The 22,545-nt window shown below is 33.8% G+C and overlaps 1 protein-coding gene across 6 annotated transcripts in view; it reads left to right on the top strand.

Moving 5' to 3' along the window:
* mark3b (MAP/microtubule affinity-regulating kinase 3b) overlaps positions 1–22,545 on the top strand; it is a 124,509-nt gene that overhangs the window by 45,775 nt on the left and 56,189 nt on the right. For all 6 annotated transcript variants that reach the window (XM_056480754.1, XM_056480751.1, XM_056480752.1 and 3 more), the window contains exon 4: positions 9,872–9,920. In XM_056480754.1, coding sequence (XP_056336729.1) covers positions 9,872–9,920 — 49 coding nt within the window. The remainder of the gene's footprint in view (positions 1–9,871; positions 9,921–22,545) is intronic.

Genomic DNA, 22,545 nt, shown 5'->3' with positions numbered 1-22,545 from the left:
TCTTTTCTGTAGTTTCCCTAGCCTGTTTCACCATGGTCTGTTTACCTCAGCTGAAGTCACTGCTGAAGTGATTGTACATTTGGTTTGGTTTAAGATAGCATACACTGTAAAAACAATCACACGTTTGTAAATATGAAATATAGGAAAATACTGTTTCAGTCATTCTACATTACATTTTCCCATAAATTGGACTTGATCAGGAATTAATTTGATGATTGAAGTAGGATTTTTTTTTTTTTTTTTTTTTTTGGGGAGATGATACCGATACTTTTTTTTAATTGCTGACCAGCTCCACTGGTATTTTTGCCCATTCATATTTAGTAATGAGCTCAAACTCAATTAGGTTGAAGGGTCTGCTTGCCATCACCTCGATCTTTAGCTCCCTCCACAGCTTTTCAATTGGATTTAAGTCAGGCCTCTGGCTGGGCCACTGAAAAAACATTAATGTTTTTGCCTGCTGATAATTACTTCACCAACTTTGCTGTGTTTTGGGTCATTGTCATACTGAAATGTTGACTGGTGCATAAGGCCAAGTTTCTCTGAAAACTGTCCGATGTTGTTGTTGAGAATACAGGATTAGATAGTTGTTGTTTTTTTCCATTAAATAAATTTGTGCTGAATATCATTTAGATCTATTTAACATTCAAATGTCCGGCATTTTAGGAGAGGTAGAAGTTATGATTTAAAATAATAATAATAATTATATATGACAAACTTCAAAGGGGATTTTCAGTATTTCATTTAGCAGCATTAACATATTGTATATATTAGACTCTGGTCTGACTATAAATATATATAGTCAACCCTGAAATGATTCAGACCCATGGTAAAATATGACTTAAAGTAACTTTTATTTAATAAGCAAGTTTTCTTTTGACCAGAAATGACACTTTGTACAAGCAGCATCATTGTGAAAAAAAATTCTTAGCTTTTATTTACCTTTGAACAAAAAGTGCTAAGTCCAAAATTATTCATACCCCTCTCAATAATCAATAGAAAAGCCTTTTTTGGCTATTACGGCATCAAACACTAATTGCTGACCAGTTCCATTGGTATTTTTGCCCATTCCTCTTTAGCGCAAGCTCCAACTCTTTCAGGTTGGAAGTTCTCCTTGCCATCACCCTGATCTTAAGCTCGCTCCGCATATTCTCAATTGGATTTAGGTCAAGACTCTGGCTGGGCCACTGCAAAACATTAATGTTTTTGTCTGATGACCATTACTTCACCAATTTTGGGTCATCAGACTTTAAAATTTCCCGTAAAATTTGACTTGACATTTTTCTATCAGGAATTAATTGGATGGTTGAAAGTAGGGATTTTTTTAAATGATACTGATACAAATTTCTTTTTTTTTTCAGCAAAAAATAATATCAATCAACTGCATATTGTACTGTACAGTACTAGCTAGTTGTTTAGCTCCCTCCTCAGATTCTCAATTGGATTTAAGTCAGGACTCTGGCTGGGCCACTGCAAAACATGAATGTTTTTGCCTGCTGACCATTACTTCACCACATTTGCTGTGTGTTTTGGGTTATTGTCTGAAATGTCCACTGGTGCATGAGGCCAAGTTTCTCTGCAAACTGTCTGATGTTGTTGTTGAAATTTTGTTTGATGGATTGCTACTTTTTCATGGTGCAATTTATTGTGGTTCCCTGGTCCACCGCCTGCAAAGCACACTCCAAATCATTAGGTTCCCATCTTTGATGGTGGGGATGGTGTTCCAAGGGTAGAAGGCTTTCATTTTTCCTAGATAGCATAGAGCAATAATAAAGCCATAATTTTTGTGCCCTTAAAATACTATCAGTCTGACTCTGCCACCACATGACTGTGTGAGATGAACATTCATGTAAGTACATTGTGCATTTTCCAGCCATGGAACCAAATGCAAAGCCAGAGGGTCTTCAGCAAAGCATCACGTTGTGAAACTGTAGTGAATTATTCAGCAGAGCTGTGTTTTTATCCCACAGTACAGCACTGGTGTATTCATAGTGAAACACAGGAAGTAGCTGCCACCTCAGGGCATGAGAAAACCACACACTTTTACAGAGATGCGCATATGGACAAACGTGCATGCTGCAACTGTGCTTTTACGCCATAATAATGCACATATGCGCAGTAACACGTGAATGGGAACGCTTAACAAAAGTGCTGCGCTAAGTGCTTGTAAGGTATGTTATAGACAAGATTGCATCCATTTACAAAAGTGCATGCATGTGTCGCGGAGAAAGCCTTTCTCCGCAGGCAGTCAGTCTTAGTTCAGCTGCACTCCTACACAAACCAACACTGAGTACGTGATGTTGAAGAGCACGGCATCTGAACACTGTGTTATTTACTGGAGAACATTCAGTCCACCAAGAATCTGATAAAGTTGATGGATAGGTTATGAACTTCATCTTATTCTAGATCTTCTGCTCATTTTCCTTTCTCCATGCAATTGCAATTAATGTGGACTGTAGCTTTCAAGCCTCAAAAATGTCATAGGATACGTCACTGAAGTGTATACAAGGCTTCTGAAGCCTTAGTGTGAGGAAATGATCAGATTTAGCCCATTTTTTGCTGAAAGAATGAAGTGATTGAAGAAAAGTCTGCACACTCTCAAACAACTACAACCAAAAGAACACCAGCGAGATTAAGTGACAAGCAGTTTACTGAAAAAAAGGCAAACATATCAAGCGTTGAACATTAACAATGCCAAACTGATTTTTTTTTTTTCGGTCTATACATGACCTATTGAATGTATTTCATAAAAAAAGGTCATACACCAATGTTTTGACGGACTAACATCTACACAACTTTGTTACACAGACCAAAACACAACTATAAGCATATGTTCATAAAGTCATATAATGCAATGATCACCAACCACCGGGCAGCCAACCGGTAGCAATCCGTTATTATAGAAAAGTGATGCTATGCTCTCAGAAAAGTACTCGGAAAAGTTGTCACTAGGGTGGTACTTTTTCAAAAAGGACACTTTTGTACCATACAGGTGGTCATTAGTACCTTTAGGTTACACTTTTGTAATTTCGAGGTTTACTTTTGTACCATTAAGGTACTTTGAGGTACATATTTGTACTTTTTAGGTATTAATATGTACCTTTAAGGACCTGTTAAGAACAAAAATGTACCTTTATTTACCTTTATATACCTTTATTTTTGAGATGGCTCCAAAATGTCAATATTGCAAACAAACTGTTAAACATATACTCTTTTAATGTCCTATTTTAAATTTTTTCAGACTTTTTTTTTATTTGGAGAGACTTATAATATTTTTTTAACGTGAATCTTTCAAAAATAGTAGGGCTGCACAATATTAGAAAAATATATGAATATGATTTCACTAGATGATTCGAATATCTCTATTTGAAAAGATTAAATTAATTTAGATGGGATCAAATATTTTTTCTGTGCAGTGCATCTGCATAAATTATAATAAATTACAAGCAAAAATAAATAAACAGTTCTTTATGTTGTTCTGGGAAGTATAACAATATTCAAGTACATAAATTGAACAATCAAATGTACACTTGTAACATGGTCATCATATAAATATTACAAAAAATAGTACTATCTTTAATGAATAATATAATCTATTGCAGATACACACATTGCGATATCGATGCTCAAACCATATTTTGTTCAGCCCTAGTAGTTTTTATCAAAAGTAAATCGTAAAACACTAGATTTTTATCTTCTTTTATGTAATATTTATTGCTGTTGATGGTTAAACCATTTTTATAAACCAGATTATTGATAGAAGAGTGATATTTATAAAATGTTAGAAATTTCGTATTTTTTATTTAGCCATTTCGAAGCTGAAATGGCAATAAACCCAAAACTCTCTCTCTCTCTCTCTTAACTATAATCTCTGGGTGTTTGACCGCAGTTTCTCATCACCGTCTTCAACACTACAGATGTTCTCTAGACGCCGAGCTCATCTACGTCTGAATGGCTTCCGCTCATTAGCGGAGACCTCGCTCTCTTTAATTAGCGATCTTCAATTTGTGGCTGCGGGCTGAAACCACTGCTGTGCTGTCCTTTCTGGAGCATGTGCGCCCAGCATCCCGCTTTCTGCCAGTCATAAGGAAAAGCCCTAGACCGTGTCTCGCTAATCTGTTTAGTCAGTTTAACGCCATCAGCTCGTTATCAGACCTCGATTATTATGAAACCACCCAGCAATGTTGATAATCAGCTGTTGCTTGGTGTCATTTTTAATGCTTTAGTATAGTCAGCTGTGTTTCCATCCACCTATTTTTATGCACATTTTGGAATATAACATAAAAACTCTGGATGGAAATGCCAAGATAAGCATACTGTACATTTTAAAAACTAGTAGGGATAGATCCGATCGGATATTGGTTCAGTACTGCATATTTTTTGCTGGATCAGGCATCGGCCAGCTGGGACCGATCCTAATCTGATTTTACACCTGCGATATATTTTATGAAAGCTAGCCTATTATAAGGCTTCAGAAAGTTGTCATGTAGGTCTACTACAGTACCATTCTGCTAGTTACATCATGCACTACAACTGAATTAAGATGAAAAGCTGATTACTGATACGACTGTTAACGATGTTTGTAAAATAGACAGTATTTAATTGTAATTGGAACTGTATTTTACTGTAGGACAGTTATACAGTATTTTATTGTATTTTAAAGTTGCATTGTGAAAATTACTGTATTTTTTTACAGATTTAAAAGATTGACAATACTTTAAATACATATACAGTTGAAGTCAGAATTATTAGCCCCCTGAATTATTAGCCCCCTTGTATATTTTTTCCCCAAATTTCTGTTTAACGGAGAGAAGATTTTTTCAGCACATTTCTAAACATAATAGTTTTAATAACTCATTTCTAATAACTGATTTATTTTATCTTTGCTATTGATGACAGTAAATAATATTAGACTAGATATTTTTCAAGACCCTTCTATACAGCTTAAAGTGACATTTAAAAGCTTAACTAGGTTAACTAGGCAGGTTAGGGTTATTATTCAGTAAAATGTACTCAGTTTAGATAGTATTTAGTCCCTCTCTAAAATGAGTTGATGTTACTCAAGTTAATGAGACAATGAACGAATTAATTGAGTAAGGATTGAGTACTGATGATGAACACCTGTTAATTAGCAGAAACACAGAAGAGAAACACAAAACTACAACTGACTTCAGTCACAGCCTTAGATGAAATCAGCTGAAATATAATACATTGATTCTCTCGAAATGAAGGTGATTGAAAAAGGATAAAATGAGAAGGGTATGATGATATTTTAATTAAAGGCTATTTGCAGTACTATGTATTTATTTATTTTGGGGGGGGGGGTTATGTTACAAAATATAAAGGTACAAATGGAATCAAACATATAATTTGTCAAAAATTCCTAAAGGATAAAATATGTCTCATGTAAAAAGAAGAGATAAGCAAAAGAAGAGATAGGTTTAAGTAATAGACAAATGATGTATGTGGCAATAGGGTGGGAAAATAATAAGTTTGTGCTTCATCTCGCTCCATTTTCGACCATGTTGAAATGTATTTTTTGTTAAAGATATTTTATGTCTGATATTTCTGTTCGAAAATAAATAAATCAAATCAAAATCTCAGCAGAGGATCATTAAGCAACTCCACAAACAACAGCTTTACTTTTTATCAACCTGCTTCCCTTATTTGAAGAGGGAGTAAATTTTACCCAGAGGATTTTGCTGTGTAGGCAAGTTATTGTATAACGATGGTTTGTTCTGTAGACTATCGAAAAAAATATAGCTTAAAGGCGCTAATAATTTTGACCTTAATGTTTTTTAAAAAGTTGAAAGCTGCTTTTATTCTAGCCGAAATAAAACCAGAAGTTCTTCTCCAGAAGAAAAAATATTATCAGACATACTGTGAAAATGTCCTTGCTCTGTTAAACATCATTTGGGAAATATTTAAAAAAGAAAACAAAATTCAATGGGGGGCTAATAATTCTGACTTTAACAGTACAGCAAGATAAATGGTGCTGTAAATGTAAATACTGTATTTTTGCTGTAACTGATTTACAGTAAGTTACTGTAGATTCTACAGGAAATCGTTACAGAGTAGCTACAGAAGCGTCAAGCTTTAAATAGGAGAATTATCAAAACTGGTTTGTGAATTTATTTATTTATTTTTTGTGAGATGCTAATGGTCTAATCTAATTCAATGGTTCATGCTAAGCTAAGCTAAAGGTGCTTCCGCCAGACCCGCAGATCATCTGAATGGATTCAAAAATGGTAAAACTCAAGTGTTCACAACTCTCGGAGACAGGAAAAAGTGGAGGATTCCTTTAACATCCAGTCTCGTCTGTGTGGAAAAAGCAAACTGCACAACGTCTGTATGAACAGCTTGTGTTACCACTTTGTATGCTCAAAGTCACAGGCTGTGTTTACAGCTAAATTTAGTCTTTTACGCGCCGGCCCTTTGAAATGAAATGCCATCGTTTGACTCTGCTCCGCTCGGGGTGGCTTCTGTACTACACAGGGCTTCGGCATTCACAAACGTCCACTCGAATGTCAGCTGGTTATTCTGTGTTTAGGGGGCCAGAACGTGATGACATGCTCTGATTTATGAGAGAGCATGTAAATCGTGTTTGCACTTGAGCGTCTGTATAGATTGTTGGGTTCAGGACATCGTTGGCTGACTAAGAGCCTAATTAGCCCTGCACTCAGAGGGGTGTATCGATTTTTGGTAGTCTCTTTTTGTTCAATGAGCACCGACTATTGAACTGTGTGAAATGGACACAAAACATTTTGTACCTTTCACTCTTTCTCACGCTTTTAGGCTTTTTGTATGTGACCGCATACGCGTCAGAGTGACGTACATACTAGACTCTCGAAAAAATAATTGGGGTTTGGAGGTGAGAGTCTGAACAGATGAAGGGTTTCGGGAAAGGCTAGTGTAGAGATATATGTAATGATTGTACAGGAATTTGTATGTTAGTATCCACACAACACATAGTATTGCTCTGTTTATTATTATTGGCACATCCTGCAGTTTGATTATCCACTGCTTCAAATGTTGTTTAAGCAGGATGGATTCTGAGTGGCTGGAATTGTCTTTTCAATCATCAGCTGGAAAAACAAAATGCTCTAAATTTGTTTGACGTGATATTGTTTCTGTTTTTATACACTCTATTTTAAATAGTCTTGCTGTGGACTTCTCTTTTATTAATACTATGTTGAAGGATATTTACAACTATATTGTATTTGATATCTTGTGAATGTACAGCGATGAAAATAAGTATTGAGCAAGTCATGTTTTTTTTTCTGGGAATAATATTTCAAAAGCAGCTGTTAACATGGAAGGGAACCAGATTTTTGGTAAAAACCCAAACAATACAAACATAAAAATAAAGCAAAACAAAAAATCTAAAAAAATTAGTTGTGTGCAATAACAATGGAATGACACAAGGAGAGAGTACTGAACTACTGAAATGTTTTTGATACTTTATATAAAAGGCTTTTTAGGTGATGGCAGCCTAAAGACGCCTCTCATATGGAGAATGAAGTCACATGAAGTGCTCGTATGAGTTGTTTTTTTGTTTGTTTTTTCACAGGCTTCAAACTATTCATCAATGAAAATTGTTGGAAGACCTCATATTACAAGTCAAAAACAAACAAATAAATAAAAATATGAAAAACTGTTAAGTTACAGATATTTTTCACAGACAACAGAGTGCAAAAAATCTTGATGATTCTGCGGGTCTCATCTACAAATCTGATCTTTTTGTATTTTCTATTGGATTCAAGTCAGGTGATTTGCTGGGCCATTCTACAGCTTGATTTTCTTTCTCTGAAACCATTTGAGAGTTTCCTTGGCTGTGTTTTGGATCATTTTCTTGCTGAAATCTTACATCTCCTGTTAATGTAGATGTTGGATTGAAACAGCTACTATTTATTTCCACTTAGAAAGGGCAGAGAGTTGCTTTCTAAGCGCTGAGAGATTTCAGCTGCTGTCTGGGCTTTCACTGCCTTCCTTCACCTTCCTTTATATTTCTGTTTAACAGAGAGAAGATTTTTTTCAACACATTTCTAAACATAATAGTTTTAATTACTCATCTCTAATAACTGATTTATTTTATCCTTGTCATGATGACAGTAAATAATATTTGACTAGATATTTTTCAAGACGCTTCTATACAGCTTAAAGTGACAGCTAACTCGGTTAATTAGGTTAACTAGGCAGGTTCGGGTGATTGGGCAAGTTATTGTATAATGGTGGTTTGTTCTGTAGACTATTGAAAAAAAAATGGCTTAAAGGGGCTAATAATTTTGACCTTAAAATAGTTTTATAAAAAAATTAAAAACTGCTTTTATTTTAGCCGAAATAAAACAAATAAGACTTTCTCCAGAAGAAAAAATATTATCAGACATACTGTGAAAATTTCCTTGCTCTGTTAAACATCTTTTAGGAAATATTTAAAAAAAGAAAAAAAATCAAAGGGGGCTAATAATTCTGACTTTAACTGTATATAAGTTTAACAATTTAATTAAATTGAATAATTATTTTTATTTAATGTATGTTAATATATTTTATGATTTTTTTATGATTCGTTCCTGTAATAAACACTGAAATACGCTCTTCTCACATGATCTTTCAGAAGTTTTTTTAATATTTTGATACTCTTTCCAAGAAACATTTCATTATTTTCAGTGATGAAAACAGTAACATTTTTCATGCAATGCCACCCCTGTTACTTTTTTCTGGATTCTATGATTGTTGTAATGTTCAAATTACTGCAGTGTGTTCTATGTGACTATTATGTGTTAATAATATGTTTTTTGTTCACATTATTTCTAAAATTACGTTTATATAGTCTATTTTGCACGTTATGTCTTTCTTTTTTTTTTTTTGAACAACAATTTTTATTTTAAACATTTTCATACAAATTGACAAGAGCTAACCTACAGGTAGGTGTGTTGAAGCAGGGTTGGAACTAAACTGCGCAGGGCTGTGGCCCTCCAGGAACGGAGTTTGACACCCCTTATCTAGATTCTCCAAAAAGTCATAAAGTACTTCCCAAATAGACCAAAATCTATTAATTTTGTTTTTCAAAAAATAGGTTATCTTTTCTAAGGCAAGGCAAGAAATCATCGATAGGCCCACATGGAATCTGCGCGTGCAGAATTCCGCAGATTTTCCGCAAATTTCCGCAGATTTTTAACCTATCATCAATTCTGTTTATTTACTTGAGTAAATGGGTGTAAATCTAAATTTATTCAGTTTTTAAATTAATTACAGTATTAATATTGACTAATATGAAAATGTTCATCTGATTTATCTACAATGCAGTTTGTACAGTAATATTTCAGTAGATATAATACATGAGAGACTTGCTTTGTTTACCAAATAAAGTGGATCTAATTGGATTTGCATTGTAAACATTAAATAAAAGGCAAAATTATTTTTTATTTTATATATTAAGGTTTAAGTTATGATATTCCCAAAATAATTGTGCAGAACTCCGCAGATTTTTACCAAAATTCTCTGCAGAAATAGCAAAAAACATTCGCAGATTCCGTCTGGTCCTAGTCATCGATTATGTCCTTCTTTTCTTTTTTCATTCCTTTAAAACCAAATTTACTTTGTTTTTAATCATTTTATTCTTCGTTGTTTTAATTTCTTATATATTTTATATTTATTTTATTCTTATTTATGTAAAGCACTTTGAATTAACATAGTGTATGAAATGTGCTATATAAATAAGCTTGAATTTTATATTGTAATTTGTGATTAGCCCATATATTAAAGGAGTAAACTATCTGTTTAGTTTCTCCAAAAAAAAAAAAGGCAACTCAGAACTACATTGAGTTTTTGCACACTGTTAATGTGTGTTTCTGCTTTCTGTTTTCTCTTACAGCTCTTCAGGGAAGTAAGAATAATGAAGATTCTCAATCATCCAAATATTGGTAAGTCGTCCTACAGTAAATCTGCTTTTAGACGCTCTCTCTGTGGCGATATTTGGGAATGTGGCACACAAAGCGGGCCGTAGTGGAGGCCTCTTTAATCCGCAGTGCAGGATCTCCCTCTGCTTTTCCCAGAGCCGCCATTCAGAGGGCCGAGCGGCTCCTCCATGCAGCACAAAAGCGCTCCTGTGTGCCTCTGTGTGTCCCATTGTTGAGCATCCATCATCTGACGGCCCGCACATGCCTCTGTCTCATGATGTCATCTCTGTGTGGCCCCTTATTCACCCCCAATACCTTTAATCGGCCCTCGGTGACCCCCATTGCTGGACAGGAGCAGGTGGTTGTATTCATTGTTTTCTGTTTTAAAACATACAGTTGCGGTGCTGGATGGCGATTGGTTCGTGGAGGCACGATTAAGAATGTGGGGTATTTTGTTGCACAAGAGTTTTAGGCTTTTTTAATGAATTGTAAAAATGAATGTGCTCAATGCAGAGGCAGTTTTGGATCATTGAGAATTTTAAGTAGGACTTTTATTCTATGAATGTATGAAACATTTCAAATTGAAACAAATAGTTAGATGTAATAATATAATTATCATTGTGACAATATGTCATTGTTATCTTTATAAAATAGGATCTGAATATTCAATTATTGCAACATATTACTTTGTTCTCTATAAAAACCTTAATTTAGTCAAAACTTAGTAATTAATTTTATTTAGTTTACTTATACAAGTATAGATTTTGTGTGTTGATTGATTTGTAAATCCCTTTGGTCAACATTTGTTGTTTTTAAATGTGCTAAATTAATAAAGCAAACAAACAAACAAAACTACTCTGTAAAATATATCTGTAAATTAGTTTTTCGTATTTTCATTTGTTTATGGTATTCAACTTTTGATGTTGAATAGTTTGGAAAACTTTTATTGACATTTTTAATAGTTTTCATTTGTTTATAGTATTCAACTTTTGATGTTGAATAGTTTGGAAAACTTTTATTGACATTTTTAATAGTTTTCATTTGTTTATGGTATTCAACTTTTGATGTTGAATAGTTTGGAAAACTTTTATTGACATTTTTAATAGTTTTCATTTGTTTATGGTATTCAACTTTTGATGTTGAATAGTTTGGAAAACTTTTATTGACATTTTTAATAGTTTTCATTTGTTTATAGTATTCAACTTTTGATGTTGAATAGTTTGGAAAACTTTTATTGGCATTTTTAATAGTTTTCATTTGTTTATGGTATTAAACGTTTGATGTTAAATAGTTTGGAAAACTTTTATTGACATTTTTAATAGTTTTCATTTGTTTATGGTATTCAACTTTTGATGTTGAATAGTTTGGAAAACTTTTATTGACATTTTTAATAGTTTGAACTAAGTTTGTCACAAACTAGAATTCGGTACCAATCGATACTGAAATTTTAAAAACGTCCATTTCCCGCTAAAATTTGAGCGCTGTTGAGCACGTTATTAAACCGTGCTGATTTGCTATTGTGTTCACATGATCAATAGAAATGACTGTGATTGGCTGTGTAGGTCATCAGTTCGCTCACTCACTGCTGTTTACTGAGTGTAACCACTGGATCGTTTTAGGTCGTAGTAAAGGTTTAGGTCGTACAGGCATTAAGATTCAAGCGAGAGCCATTGATCACAACGGTGCACTTGCTCACACAGTCTCAGGTAAAGATTTTTGTTATTTCCTCTTTGAGAAATGTCCGTCATAAAGGTTGAGACTTAATGAGGTCCATTTTCGCTGTGTTTCTTGGACATTTTACAGAATCAAAATTAAGAACGGGCTAAGGATAGTGAGCATAATGTAACGTTACAGGCAGCGAGCGCAGAATTTCTCAGTGACTCACTTAACGGTGTTTAATAATTCTGAATTCAACTGTAGTATATAGTTTCAAAATACTAGCCTAAGTTGATCTGTTAAACTGTACATTTGAATTTTCAATATCAAAAGTCTACAGAGCAGAGATAAAAGTCCCATATTGCAATGCATAACCATAAATAAATAAAACTCAAAAATCATGGAATACAGAATTTAATTAACTAACTGTATATTTTTACAGTTGAAGTCAAAAGGATTAGCCCTCTTGTAATTTTAGTTTTTCAAATATTCCCCAAATTGTTTAACAGATCAGGGAATTTTTCACAGTATTTTTCTATAATGTTTTTTCTTCTGGAGAAAGTCTAATTTGAATTTTTAAAAACCGTTTTAAGGTCATTATTGTGGCTAAAGGACCTGTGCTTCGACACTGGAAGTAATCTTCACCCCCTTCATTTCAAATGTGGATTGCAGACATGATTTCGGTAATACAAATAGAAAGAATGAGATTTCTGAGGACTTATTCTATTGAAAAATTCTTTAGTGTCTGGGTTTATTTCTTGAATATCTGGATGAACAAACCAGCCACTCAACCACTGTGGATTCTTCAGAGACTTAATTTATTTCATTATTCTTTATTTATTTTATTTTCTGTTGTAACCCGCTAAACTATGTTGTCATTGATGTTTTGCTCATTGACTCTCTGTATGGGATTTGTCCGAGTGTTGTGTGTGTGTATGTTTCTTTGTGGTTGTTCTTGAAAAATCCAATAAAATATAATTATTAAAAAAAAAAGGTCAACATTTATTAGCCCCCTTAAACAATGGTTTTTCCATTGTTTACAGAACAAACCATCGTAATACAATGGCTTGCCTAATTAAGCTAAGTCGCCGAGTTACCTTTTTAACCTGGTTAATTAAGCATTTATATTGCACTTTAAGCTGAATACTAGTAAATATCTAGGATAACATAAGATAACATAAATCAAAGATAACATAAATCTATTATTAGTCATTGGTTCTTGAAACTATTGTGTTTAGAAATGTGTTGCAAAAATATTCTTTCCGTTAAACAGAAATTGGGGAAAAAAATGTAAAGAGGGCTAATAATTCTGACTTCAACTCTGTATGCAGGTCTAAATTTGGGCTGCATAGAATAATGATTTTGATCTAGTGATTTACTTTATTAGGTAGGTGGGTGTGTGCAATCACACAAGGGTTTAAGCATGTAAAGTGACAATGCAAAATTTGAGTGCGTGAGTGAGGTCAGCCCGTGACTTTAAATTGTCTGAAATCTTCATTGAAACAAACTATATAAAAGAACTGATCAAGTAAAATGATTCAGATTTTCTGTTTTCAGTATGTACTATGCCTGCTCTATTGGCACATATTCTGCACATTTGAATGGCGGAGGGAGTGAAAGTGTTTGATGCATTGGCGTGATTGTACCGTGTTAACAGCGAGTAGGAGGGGAGGTAATTGCCAACTCCCATCGACGGCCCACGCACTTCCTAACCTTTCTCTTTCATTCAGATTTTACCTCCGTCAGCCTCCTCACGCAACCTCCGTCTCTCAAACGCAGCCTTTCTCATAACACGCTGTTTTCCATCTGCAGTCATTGTTTCACTAAATATAGAGCCTCTCCAGGAATCAGAAGCAGGGCCGATCGATTTTAGGAAACAATGTAATTTCCATATACATTCATTCATTCATTTTATTTTTGGTTTAGTCCCTTTATAAAGTAGGGGTCGCCACAGCGGAATGAACCGCCAACTTATCCAGCATGTGTTTTTACGCTGCGGATGTCCTTCCAGCCTCAACCCAACACTGGGAAACACCCATACACTCTCATTCACACATATACACTACTGCCAATTTAGCTTACTCAATTCACCTATAGCGCATATCTTTGGACTGTGGGGGAAACCGGAACACCCAGAGGAAATCCATGCCAACACAGGGAGAACATACAAACTCCACATGGAAATGCCAACTGACCCAGCCGAGGCTCAATCCAACGACCTTCTTGCTGTGAAGCGATCGTGCCACCCACTGCGCCACCGTGCCGCCCCTATAATTTCCATACTTTTGACAAATATTGCAACCAGGGCTCTGTGATTAACCAAAGGTGGTTTTCATGAGCATTTCTTTTCAGTAAAGCCAGTTCTAGAAAACCACCAGCAGGTGCTTTTAGATGGAGTAGCATTGGCCACGCCCACACATCACCGATACTAAGCTGACCAACCAGAGCTCTTGCGCTTTGTATCGCCATGAGGTGTAGTTATTTTTTTTGAGAGGTGTGTCTCAGGGTTTGCTTCAGGTATTGGTGAAAGTTATGCATCTATGCGTCTAGACTAAATAAATTTGCCTTAACAGTCACACACATTTATTAAACACATTTTAAAAACTTTTAATCGCAGGGGTGACACGATGGCTCAGTGGTTAGCATTGTCGCCTCACCGCAAGAAGGTCGCTGGTTCGAGCCCCAGCTGGGTCAGTTGGCATTTCTGTGTGGAGTTTGCATGTTCTCCCCATGTTGGCGTGGGTTTCCTCCGGGTGCTCAAGTTTCCCCCACAGTCCAAAGACCTGCGCTATAGGGGAGTTGAATAAAAATTGGCTAAATTTGCTGTAGTGTATGAGTGGGTGTGCATCTGAGTGTGTATGGGTGCTTCCCAGTACTGGGTTGCAGCCGGAAGGGCATCCATTGTATAAAAAATACTTCGATTCATTTATTCGACTCTGAGTCAACTATTTCGCTAAGGAATGAATAGTTTTAAACATGCTGCACTTTTAGATTTAAACCTAAGCTGGATATTTTCATTCACTTTGAGCTGTGGTACACACTGCATGGAAGGTCATTTTCAAAAACCCATAATAGGGTCTCTTTAATCGCAAAGAAAAATAATTGTGTGTCTGTAGAGTTCCATAGTTTACCACAAAATTTTTTTCCACAAAAGGTTTTAATTGCAGAAAAAAAGTGTATGGTGCTTTTATCTTATTTAAAATCATGTTTGAAGGCTGTTATTCTGAATGTTCACTTGAAATTTAATATTTACATGCAAGTTGTGAAAGTGGGCGGTCCTAGTCAGAAATTTAGCGAGTGGGTGCAAGTTTAAAAAAATAATCCTGAACAGGGCTCTAAGTGCATTTCCATTGAAAAAGAATGGGAATGTATCGCGAATTGGAATGGGAAAAATCATTCTGTGTGAATGACCCATTATAACACCACAAAAGACTATTTGAAATGCTATTCATCAAGGCTGCACAATATATCGTTTCAGCATCAATATTGCAATGTGATCGTTTGCAACAGCCACATCGCAGAATATATGTCGAGTTTGCTTTAGAATTGATTATTTGCATGTGTTTTTGATGGCAGTCAGTGTATAATAATTTTAAAAGCACTCAGGCATAGGAAATTGTACCATTTGTGACTTAAAAATGATTAATTTTATTGAAATATTTTTATCATTCAATATTGTACTGTTAGACTCGGGAAACGATAAAACACTTTATTTCAGTTGTATCTTTTTCTTTATTGTATTTATCAGTGTAGGGAAAAGTTACTTTTAAAAGCATTAAAATATTGAGTTACTTTCCAAAAAAAGTAACTTGTTACGTTACTTAGTAACTTTTTATGGTAATGCGTTAAATTACTTTTTAGTTACTTTTGCATTACTTTATTACTTACCTGGCTTGATCTTTTTCAAAACTTGTGTTTTAATAGGCTGCATTTACACTGCAGATCTTGATGGTCAATTCCGATTTTGTGACTATATTTGATTTTTTTGATGACCCGCTTACATCATCTTTTAAAAGTGACTTGTATCCGATTGTCTGCATTTACACTGTATACGGCAAAGACGCAATGACCAGGAAAAAAAGAGCGGGCGTTGACTGACAGCTGATAATAAAAGAGCACCCTTTTCTTCGTTCCTGTATTTAATCTGTTTGCTGGGTTTCTTTTTTTTATTATTATTATTCTTTTTGACAAGCTGTTTTACCATAGTTTATGACTGAAAAGTTCTCATTTGGCCATCTTCTTTAAATCTACGGCTTTTAAACCAGTAGGCACTTAGTGTAATGTCCGTGGTGTGATTTATGCACATGATGTATGCAATTGTTTTATATTAGTTTAAATTGGTTACGTGGCGGATTTTGCTCTCTCTCTCTCTCTCTCTCTCTCTTTCTCTCTCTCTCTCTCTCTCTCTCTCTCTCTCTCTCTCTCTCTCTCTCTCTCTCTCTCTCTCTCTCTCTCTCTCTCTCTCTCTCTCTCTCTCTCTCTCTCTCGTTAACATGCTTAAATACTTGTGCTAAATGACAATATAAAAGCTTTTATAGTCTTTTATGTATGAGATTCAAGGTTTGGGACTCTGCTGAAGTCTGTTCTGAAATGAAAGCGTCAGTCTGACTTCATTCGCTATGGTTTTTAATGACGCGCGACTCGCATTGACAGGTGAAAATCCGTGAAACTTACACTGCAGACACGAGGGCACGTATCCAGTTCAAATCAGATAAATTTCCACATATAAACAAGGCCTGAACTTGATTTGAGTCCATCAGAATCCATGTGATTTTTTATTTTCCTGCTTACACATACATTGGCCATATCCAATCTGTGCCACATGGGAGAAAAAAAATCTAAATTGAGTCACCTGATCTACGCAATGCAAATGCAGCCATAGAGGAACTTTGCAGTTAACAACTGTCTGTATAACCTACAACTACATTTACATTTAAAAAACACTTTGTTTTAGGATAAAATACAAATATTTTAGGATAATGTTATCGTACGAGAACTTCCTGTCCCCCTAGCTCTACATGCCATATATACAGATTAATGAAGGTTTAAAGCAGTGTGTTTGCTACTTTTGTACTATTTGTCTCAAGTAAAATCACGGTCCATTGAGACTAAAATTCCCTTTTCCTTTTCTTCGATGTGTTCAAAATAATGAACACGTTCTCTCATTCAATGCGCGATTCATTACTTTAATTTTAATTCAGCAATTAAATTATTCTAATTAACTAAACTAAAATGTAGCTCAAATATCATTACTGATTTTTTAAATGTAATACAGTACTCTACTTAGAAGAGTAATATTATTACGTAACTCGCATTACTTGTAATGCATTACCCCCAACACTGGTATTTATAGATTGTTTATTGGATTTTCTGGAGATGCACTCCCACTGCAGAATCATCCCAATCAAACATTACAAATTATTTTATAAAAAAAGATATGAAGTCATCTGGTGAAATTGTCATATATATATATATATATATATATATATATATATATATATATATATATATATATATATATATATATATATATATATATATATATATATATCACTTTATATATATCAAAAATAAAAAATATCGCAACGTTAGATTTTTCCATTAATCATTCAGCTCTAATCAGAACATAAGGAGTCGTCATGAAAACACTTATTTTGCTTTACACATGGAATAATCTGCATAAACACGTTTAGGCGTAGACTATAGTCTCTCTGTCCTTGGTCTGTCTGAAGCCGTGAGAGTACAGCGTCTGTCACACGCTCTCACTGCCCCACACATGACCTACTTTTTGTCCTTTCCTGGTAAATGAGGGAAAAAGGTGGAGCGGATTGTCAGAAGAGGATGTGGGCGCTGTTGATGTAGGTCTGGTTGAGCCTGGCACAATCAGGGCAGTGCTAAATCTGAGTTTGGTCATTATGTACTCACCCTCATGTCATTCCAAACATCTATTCTGCTTAGGGCACTGTAAATCAGCTTTTTGTCTAATTTTATTTATTATTTAGAATTTTTTTTCAGTTTAACTATTTTCAGTAAACTTTTTCCGCAGTTTTATTTTCAGATATATGTGAAACAAAACATTGTAGGCATTATACAAGGATAATTAACTGTTCTATTAGAAAGATAAAATCAACAAACAAAATATTAACTAGGAAATCTTTCACTGTAATATCCATTATTATAAATTCTACAATCTATGCAGTTACAATTTAGTTGGGTTTTTATTGCTTAATTACATTTGAGTGATCAAAATGCATGTCCAATAAGTTGAAATCTTACAATTTATTTAGGTTAATACTTTAGACAAAATTTAGGCACCCTTTAAAATACTTTTTTATTTTTCTACAATATTATTTTCATTAATAATATTCTTAGTCCCTTTATTAATCCGGGTTTGCCACAGAGGAATGAACCACCAACTTATCCAGCATATATTTTACGCAGTGGATGCCCTTCCAGCCACAACCCATCTCTGGGAAACATCCATACACACTCACACTCTACGGACAATTTAGCATACACACTCCACCTGTACCGCATGTCTTTGGACTGTGGGGGAAACCGGAGCACCTGGAGGAAACCCAAGGGAAGGCAAGGAGAACATGCAAACTCCACACAGAAACGCCAACTGACCCAGCCGAGGCTCGAACCAATGACATTCTTGCTGTGAGGCGACAACACTACCCGCTGCGCCACTGAACAGCTCTGTAATTATTTCTTAATATGATAATGATGATGATGATGATGATTATTATTATTATTATTATTATTATTATTGTTATGTTACTACATTTTATATGGTAATTACATTACATTTCTGTCTTAGATACTTCACTTTACAGGTGACCTTTATTTTGATGGGTTGTGGATGTAGACGTGTCTTTTTCATATTAATATATCTATACAGCTACGTATTGAATCTTTATTTGTATTTGTGTATACATGTGTGTACGTGTGTGTATAAATGTCACAGACGGAAGTGAATGGGGGGGGGATGGGTCTGTCTCCATGCCGCCCCTAGCCGCCGATCGTCCATATTACCCATGCCTAAATCTGCCACTGTGTGTGTTTGTTTGAGTGCGTGTAAGTAACAGTATATAAATATCAGTGGTGGAAAGAGTACTGAAAAATCATACTTAGGTAAAAGTACCATTGATTGCCTAAAAATGTACTGAATGTACTTTTAGAATGCATTAAAGATGAGTTAAATAAGCTGTAATCTAAATATCTCACAACACTTTCAATACAATACCAAATATACATTACAATACAAAACAATACTACAATACTTTTAATAAATGCACTCATTTTCTCCATTTATATTGACCTGTTTTGGTCTCTAAATCCAGATTTTATTTATTTATTTATTTCCATTTCATTGAGGAAATGATTTGTCATGACATGTTGAGTAAACAATGATGCCAGAATGTTTTAGTTGCAGCGGCTCTTTAAGATGATAGCAGAATCATATTAGCCTGACAGACTCATAATGACCTATTTTCAGACAAGCTGAAGTTTTGTCGACCGATCACAAAAGCTTCAGTGTGTGTGTGTGTGTGTGTGTGTGTGTGTGTGTAAAGCAGAGTACTGTCTTCCCTGGCATTTACACTGTTACTAAATTTAGCTTGCGTGTAGGGATTTGATGTTTGATGTTGTGTGTCGTCGGCTATAGTGTTACTTAAACCTGGCCCGTCACTCACATTTCAAAGAACTGACTTACAGGAGTGTTTTCCTGGAGGTCTGCGAGGCTGATCTGAATTACATTTCAGCTCATTTAGATGCTTTATGAGTACGGCTGGAGAAACACTGATTAAAATGCTGAAAAAACAGGTTTTGGGAAGTTACTTTTGAGGAAATATCCAGGTTATATTACAAAATTTGTTGAACATATATTAACGTTAAAAATCATTTGTTTGTGGTTTCTAATTGTGTATTTATTCATGAAATGTGTTTGCCATGCAGTGTTGGGCACGTTCCTTTAAAAGAGTAATTAGTTCTAGTTACTTCTCACAAACTGAGTTAGTAACTGAGATGCATGATTATAAAAGTTACTAATTACAATTACATTTAGTCATCTAGCAGATGCTTTTATCCAAAGCGACTTACAAATGAGGACAAGGAAGCAATTTACACAACTATAAGAGCAGCAGTGAACAAGCGCTATAGACAAGTTTCAGGCGTGTAAAGTCTAAGAAGCTAAGCATTAGTAATGCGAGTTTTTTTTTTTTTTTTTGAGAGAGAGAGAGAGAGAGAGTACAGTTAGTGGTATAGCCAGAGAGAGAGGCAGTTAAGTTTAGGAAGGAAAGTGGAGACTAAATAGTTGAGTTTTTAGTCGTTTCTTGAAGACAGCAAGTGACTCTGCCATTCTGATGTTAGGGAGTTCATTCCACCAACTGGGCAGATTGAATGCGAGAGTTCGGGAAAGTGATTTCTTCCCTCTTAGGGATGGAACCACGAGGCGACGTTCATTCACAGAACGCAAGTTTCTGGAGGGCACATATATCTGCACAAGGGAGAGCAGATAAGAAGGAGCAAAGCCAGAGGTCGCTTTGTAAGCAAACATCAGAGCTTTGAATTTGATGCAAGCAGCAACTGGCAGCCAGTGCAAACGGGTGAGTAGCGGAGTGACATGTGCTCTTTTGGGTTCATCAAAGACCACTCGTGCTGCAGCGTTCTGAAGCAGCTGAAGAGGTTTGATAGAATTAGCTGGAAGCCCGGCTAGTAGAGAGTTGCAATAATCCAATTTGGAGAGAACAAGAGCTTGAACAATGAGTTGAGCTCTATGTTCAGATAGGAAGGGTCGGACCTTTCTGATGTTATAGAGTGCGAATCTGCAAGATCGAGCAGTTCTAGAAATGTGGTCAGAGAAGTTTAGTTGGCCATCAATCGTTACTCCAAGGCTTTTTACCATTTTGGATGCAGTAACGGTTGCTCCATCCATCTGGATTGAAAAGTTATAATGATAATTACCAGGGAAAGTAACTATTGCGTTACTTTACAAAAAATACTATTAAATAAATGTAAATCATTGTACACTAATCTATTTTAATATTGTTGTGGGGCAATGTGAGAGACAACGACAGCATGTCCTAAACTATGTATTTAGATATTATTTAGTTTAATTCTGTCTGAGTAATCAGTGTTTGCGGTGGAGAAAAATCAAGTTTTATTTGCTTTTGACGTCGTGGCTTTATCTTCTCCTTTGGTAGCAGAGCTCACGTTATCATAAACATTTTTGCCTTTCACCTCAACAAGGGAAAAGTAGTGCTTATATTTCCAGCTTAAAAACGCTAGCTTTGAACTTGTTGGATTTGGCATAATTCTGACTCCTGGTCATTGGTGTATGCGACTGACTGTGCGTGTGCTTGTCTGTGAACCTGCACTACTTTGCCTCTGATTGGACAATGTGTTCTATCTAAGCCAATCATGACGTTCTTAGTTACACAATGTTCACAGACACACCTATCATTATCACTGGTTGGTTATGTGTCCTGGCACATCCTCGAAGACACTTTTATTTGTTTGTATTCTTATTTTCTTATTTTGTATATAAGCAAAACCTATTCTAATACTGAGTTGTTATAATTTATATTTTTTCTTTACATATTATTGTTAATGAATAGATTTGAATTTGAATGTATTTGTTTTTATTTATGCTTAGCTTTTTTATTTCTACATTTGCATTGATGCATTGATTTATTTTATAAAACATTTATTGTAATTGACCAAAAAGGTAAGTTGATAATACAATTACTACTACCGAGTAAGAACAATTAATAAATAATTAGGATAAATAAATAAACTTCATAATAATAATAATTATTATTATTATTATAATAATTATATTCAAATTATAATATAATAATAATAATAATAATGATATATTTGTATTATTATTATTTTGTAGTTATTATTTTATTATTACATATTATTACTATAACTATCTATTGTTATTATTACAATAGTTTGCATTTATGTATTTATTTATTTTGTAAAACTAATTGTAATTAACTAAAAAAGTAAATAATTTTTTTATTATTATAGTTAATATTATTATTAATTTATATTATTTTTTGTTGTTTATTACATATTTATATAATAATAATATATTCTTATTATGTAGCTATTATATTATTACATATTACTATTCATAATTCTTGTTGTTGTAGTTATTTCTTATTACATATTTATATAATTATTATATTATAATAATATATTGTTATTGTTTTGTAGTTATTATATAATTACATAATACTACTATTAATATTTATTGTTATTATTATAGTTGTTTGCAATTATGCAGTTGTTTATTTTGTAAAAACTAATTGTAATTAACCAAAAAAGTTAATGAATTTATTATTATTATTAATTGTTATTATATTATTTATTGTTATTTATTACTATTATTACTATTATAATTATAATATAATAACAAAATATATTTTTATGTGGTTATTGTATTATTACATATTATTGCTATTCATATCAATGTTATTATAATTTTGTAAAAAAGTAAATTGTAAGAATTAACAAAATGACATAATGTATTGTTATTAATTGCATATTTATATAATTCTAATATAATAATTATACTAGTATATTGTTATTGTTATGTAGTTTCTATTATATTATTTCATATTATTGTTACTATTCATTGTTTTATTATAATTGTTAGCATTGTTGCATTTATTTTGTAAAAAATATAATCGTAATTAACAAAAAAGTAAATGAATATAAACTCATTTAATAATAAATTACATAATACATAGTAATGATGTTGTTGTTTTTGTTGTTATTTCTTGTTATTTATACATATTTATATTATATAATAATATATTGTTATTATGTAGTTATGCTATTGCATATTAATATTGTTATTATTACATATCAATATTATTATGTATGGTTTTATTGCTGTCATTGTTTTTAATCCACCTTATGACAGCTAGTGTGAATTTCTATTTATGACTTGATATCAATAATCAAAAGCGTACTT

The sequence above is a fragment of the Danio aesculapii genome, chromosome 20, assembly GCF_903798145.1.
Source record: "Danio aesculapii chromosome 20, fDanAes4.1, whole genome shotgun sequence".
Taxonomy (NCBI): Eukaryota; Metazoa; Chordata; class Actinopteri; order Cypriniformes; family Danionidae; genus Danio; species Danio aesculapii.
This window is presented reverse-complemented; position numbering and strand designations above follow the sequence as displayed.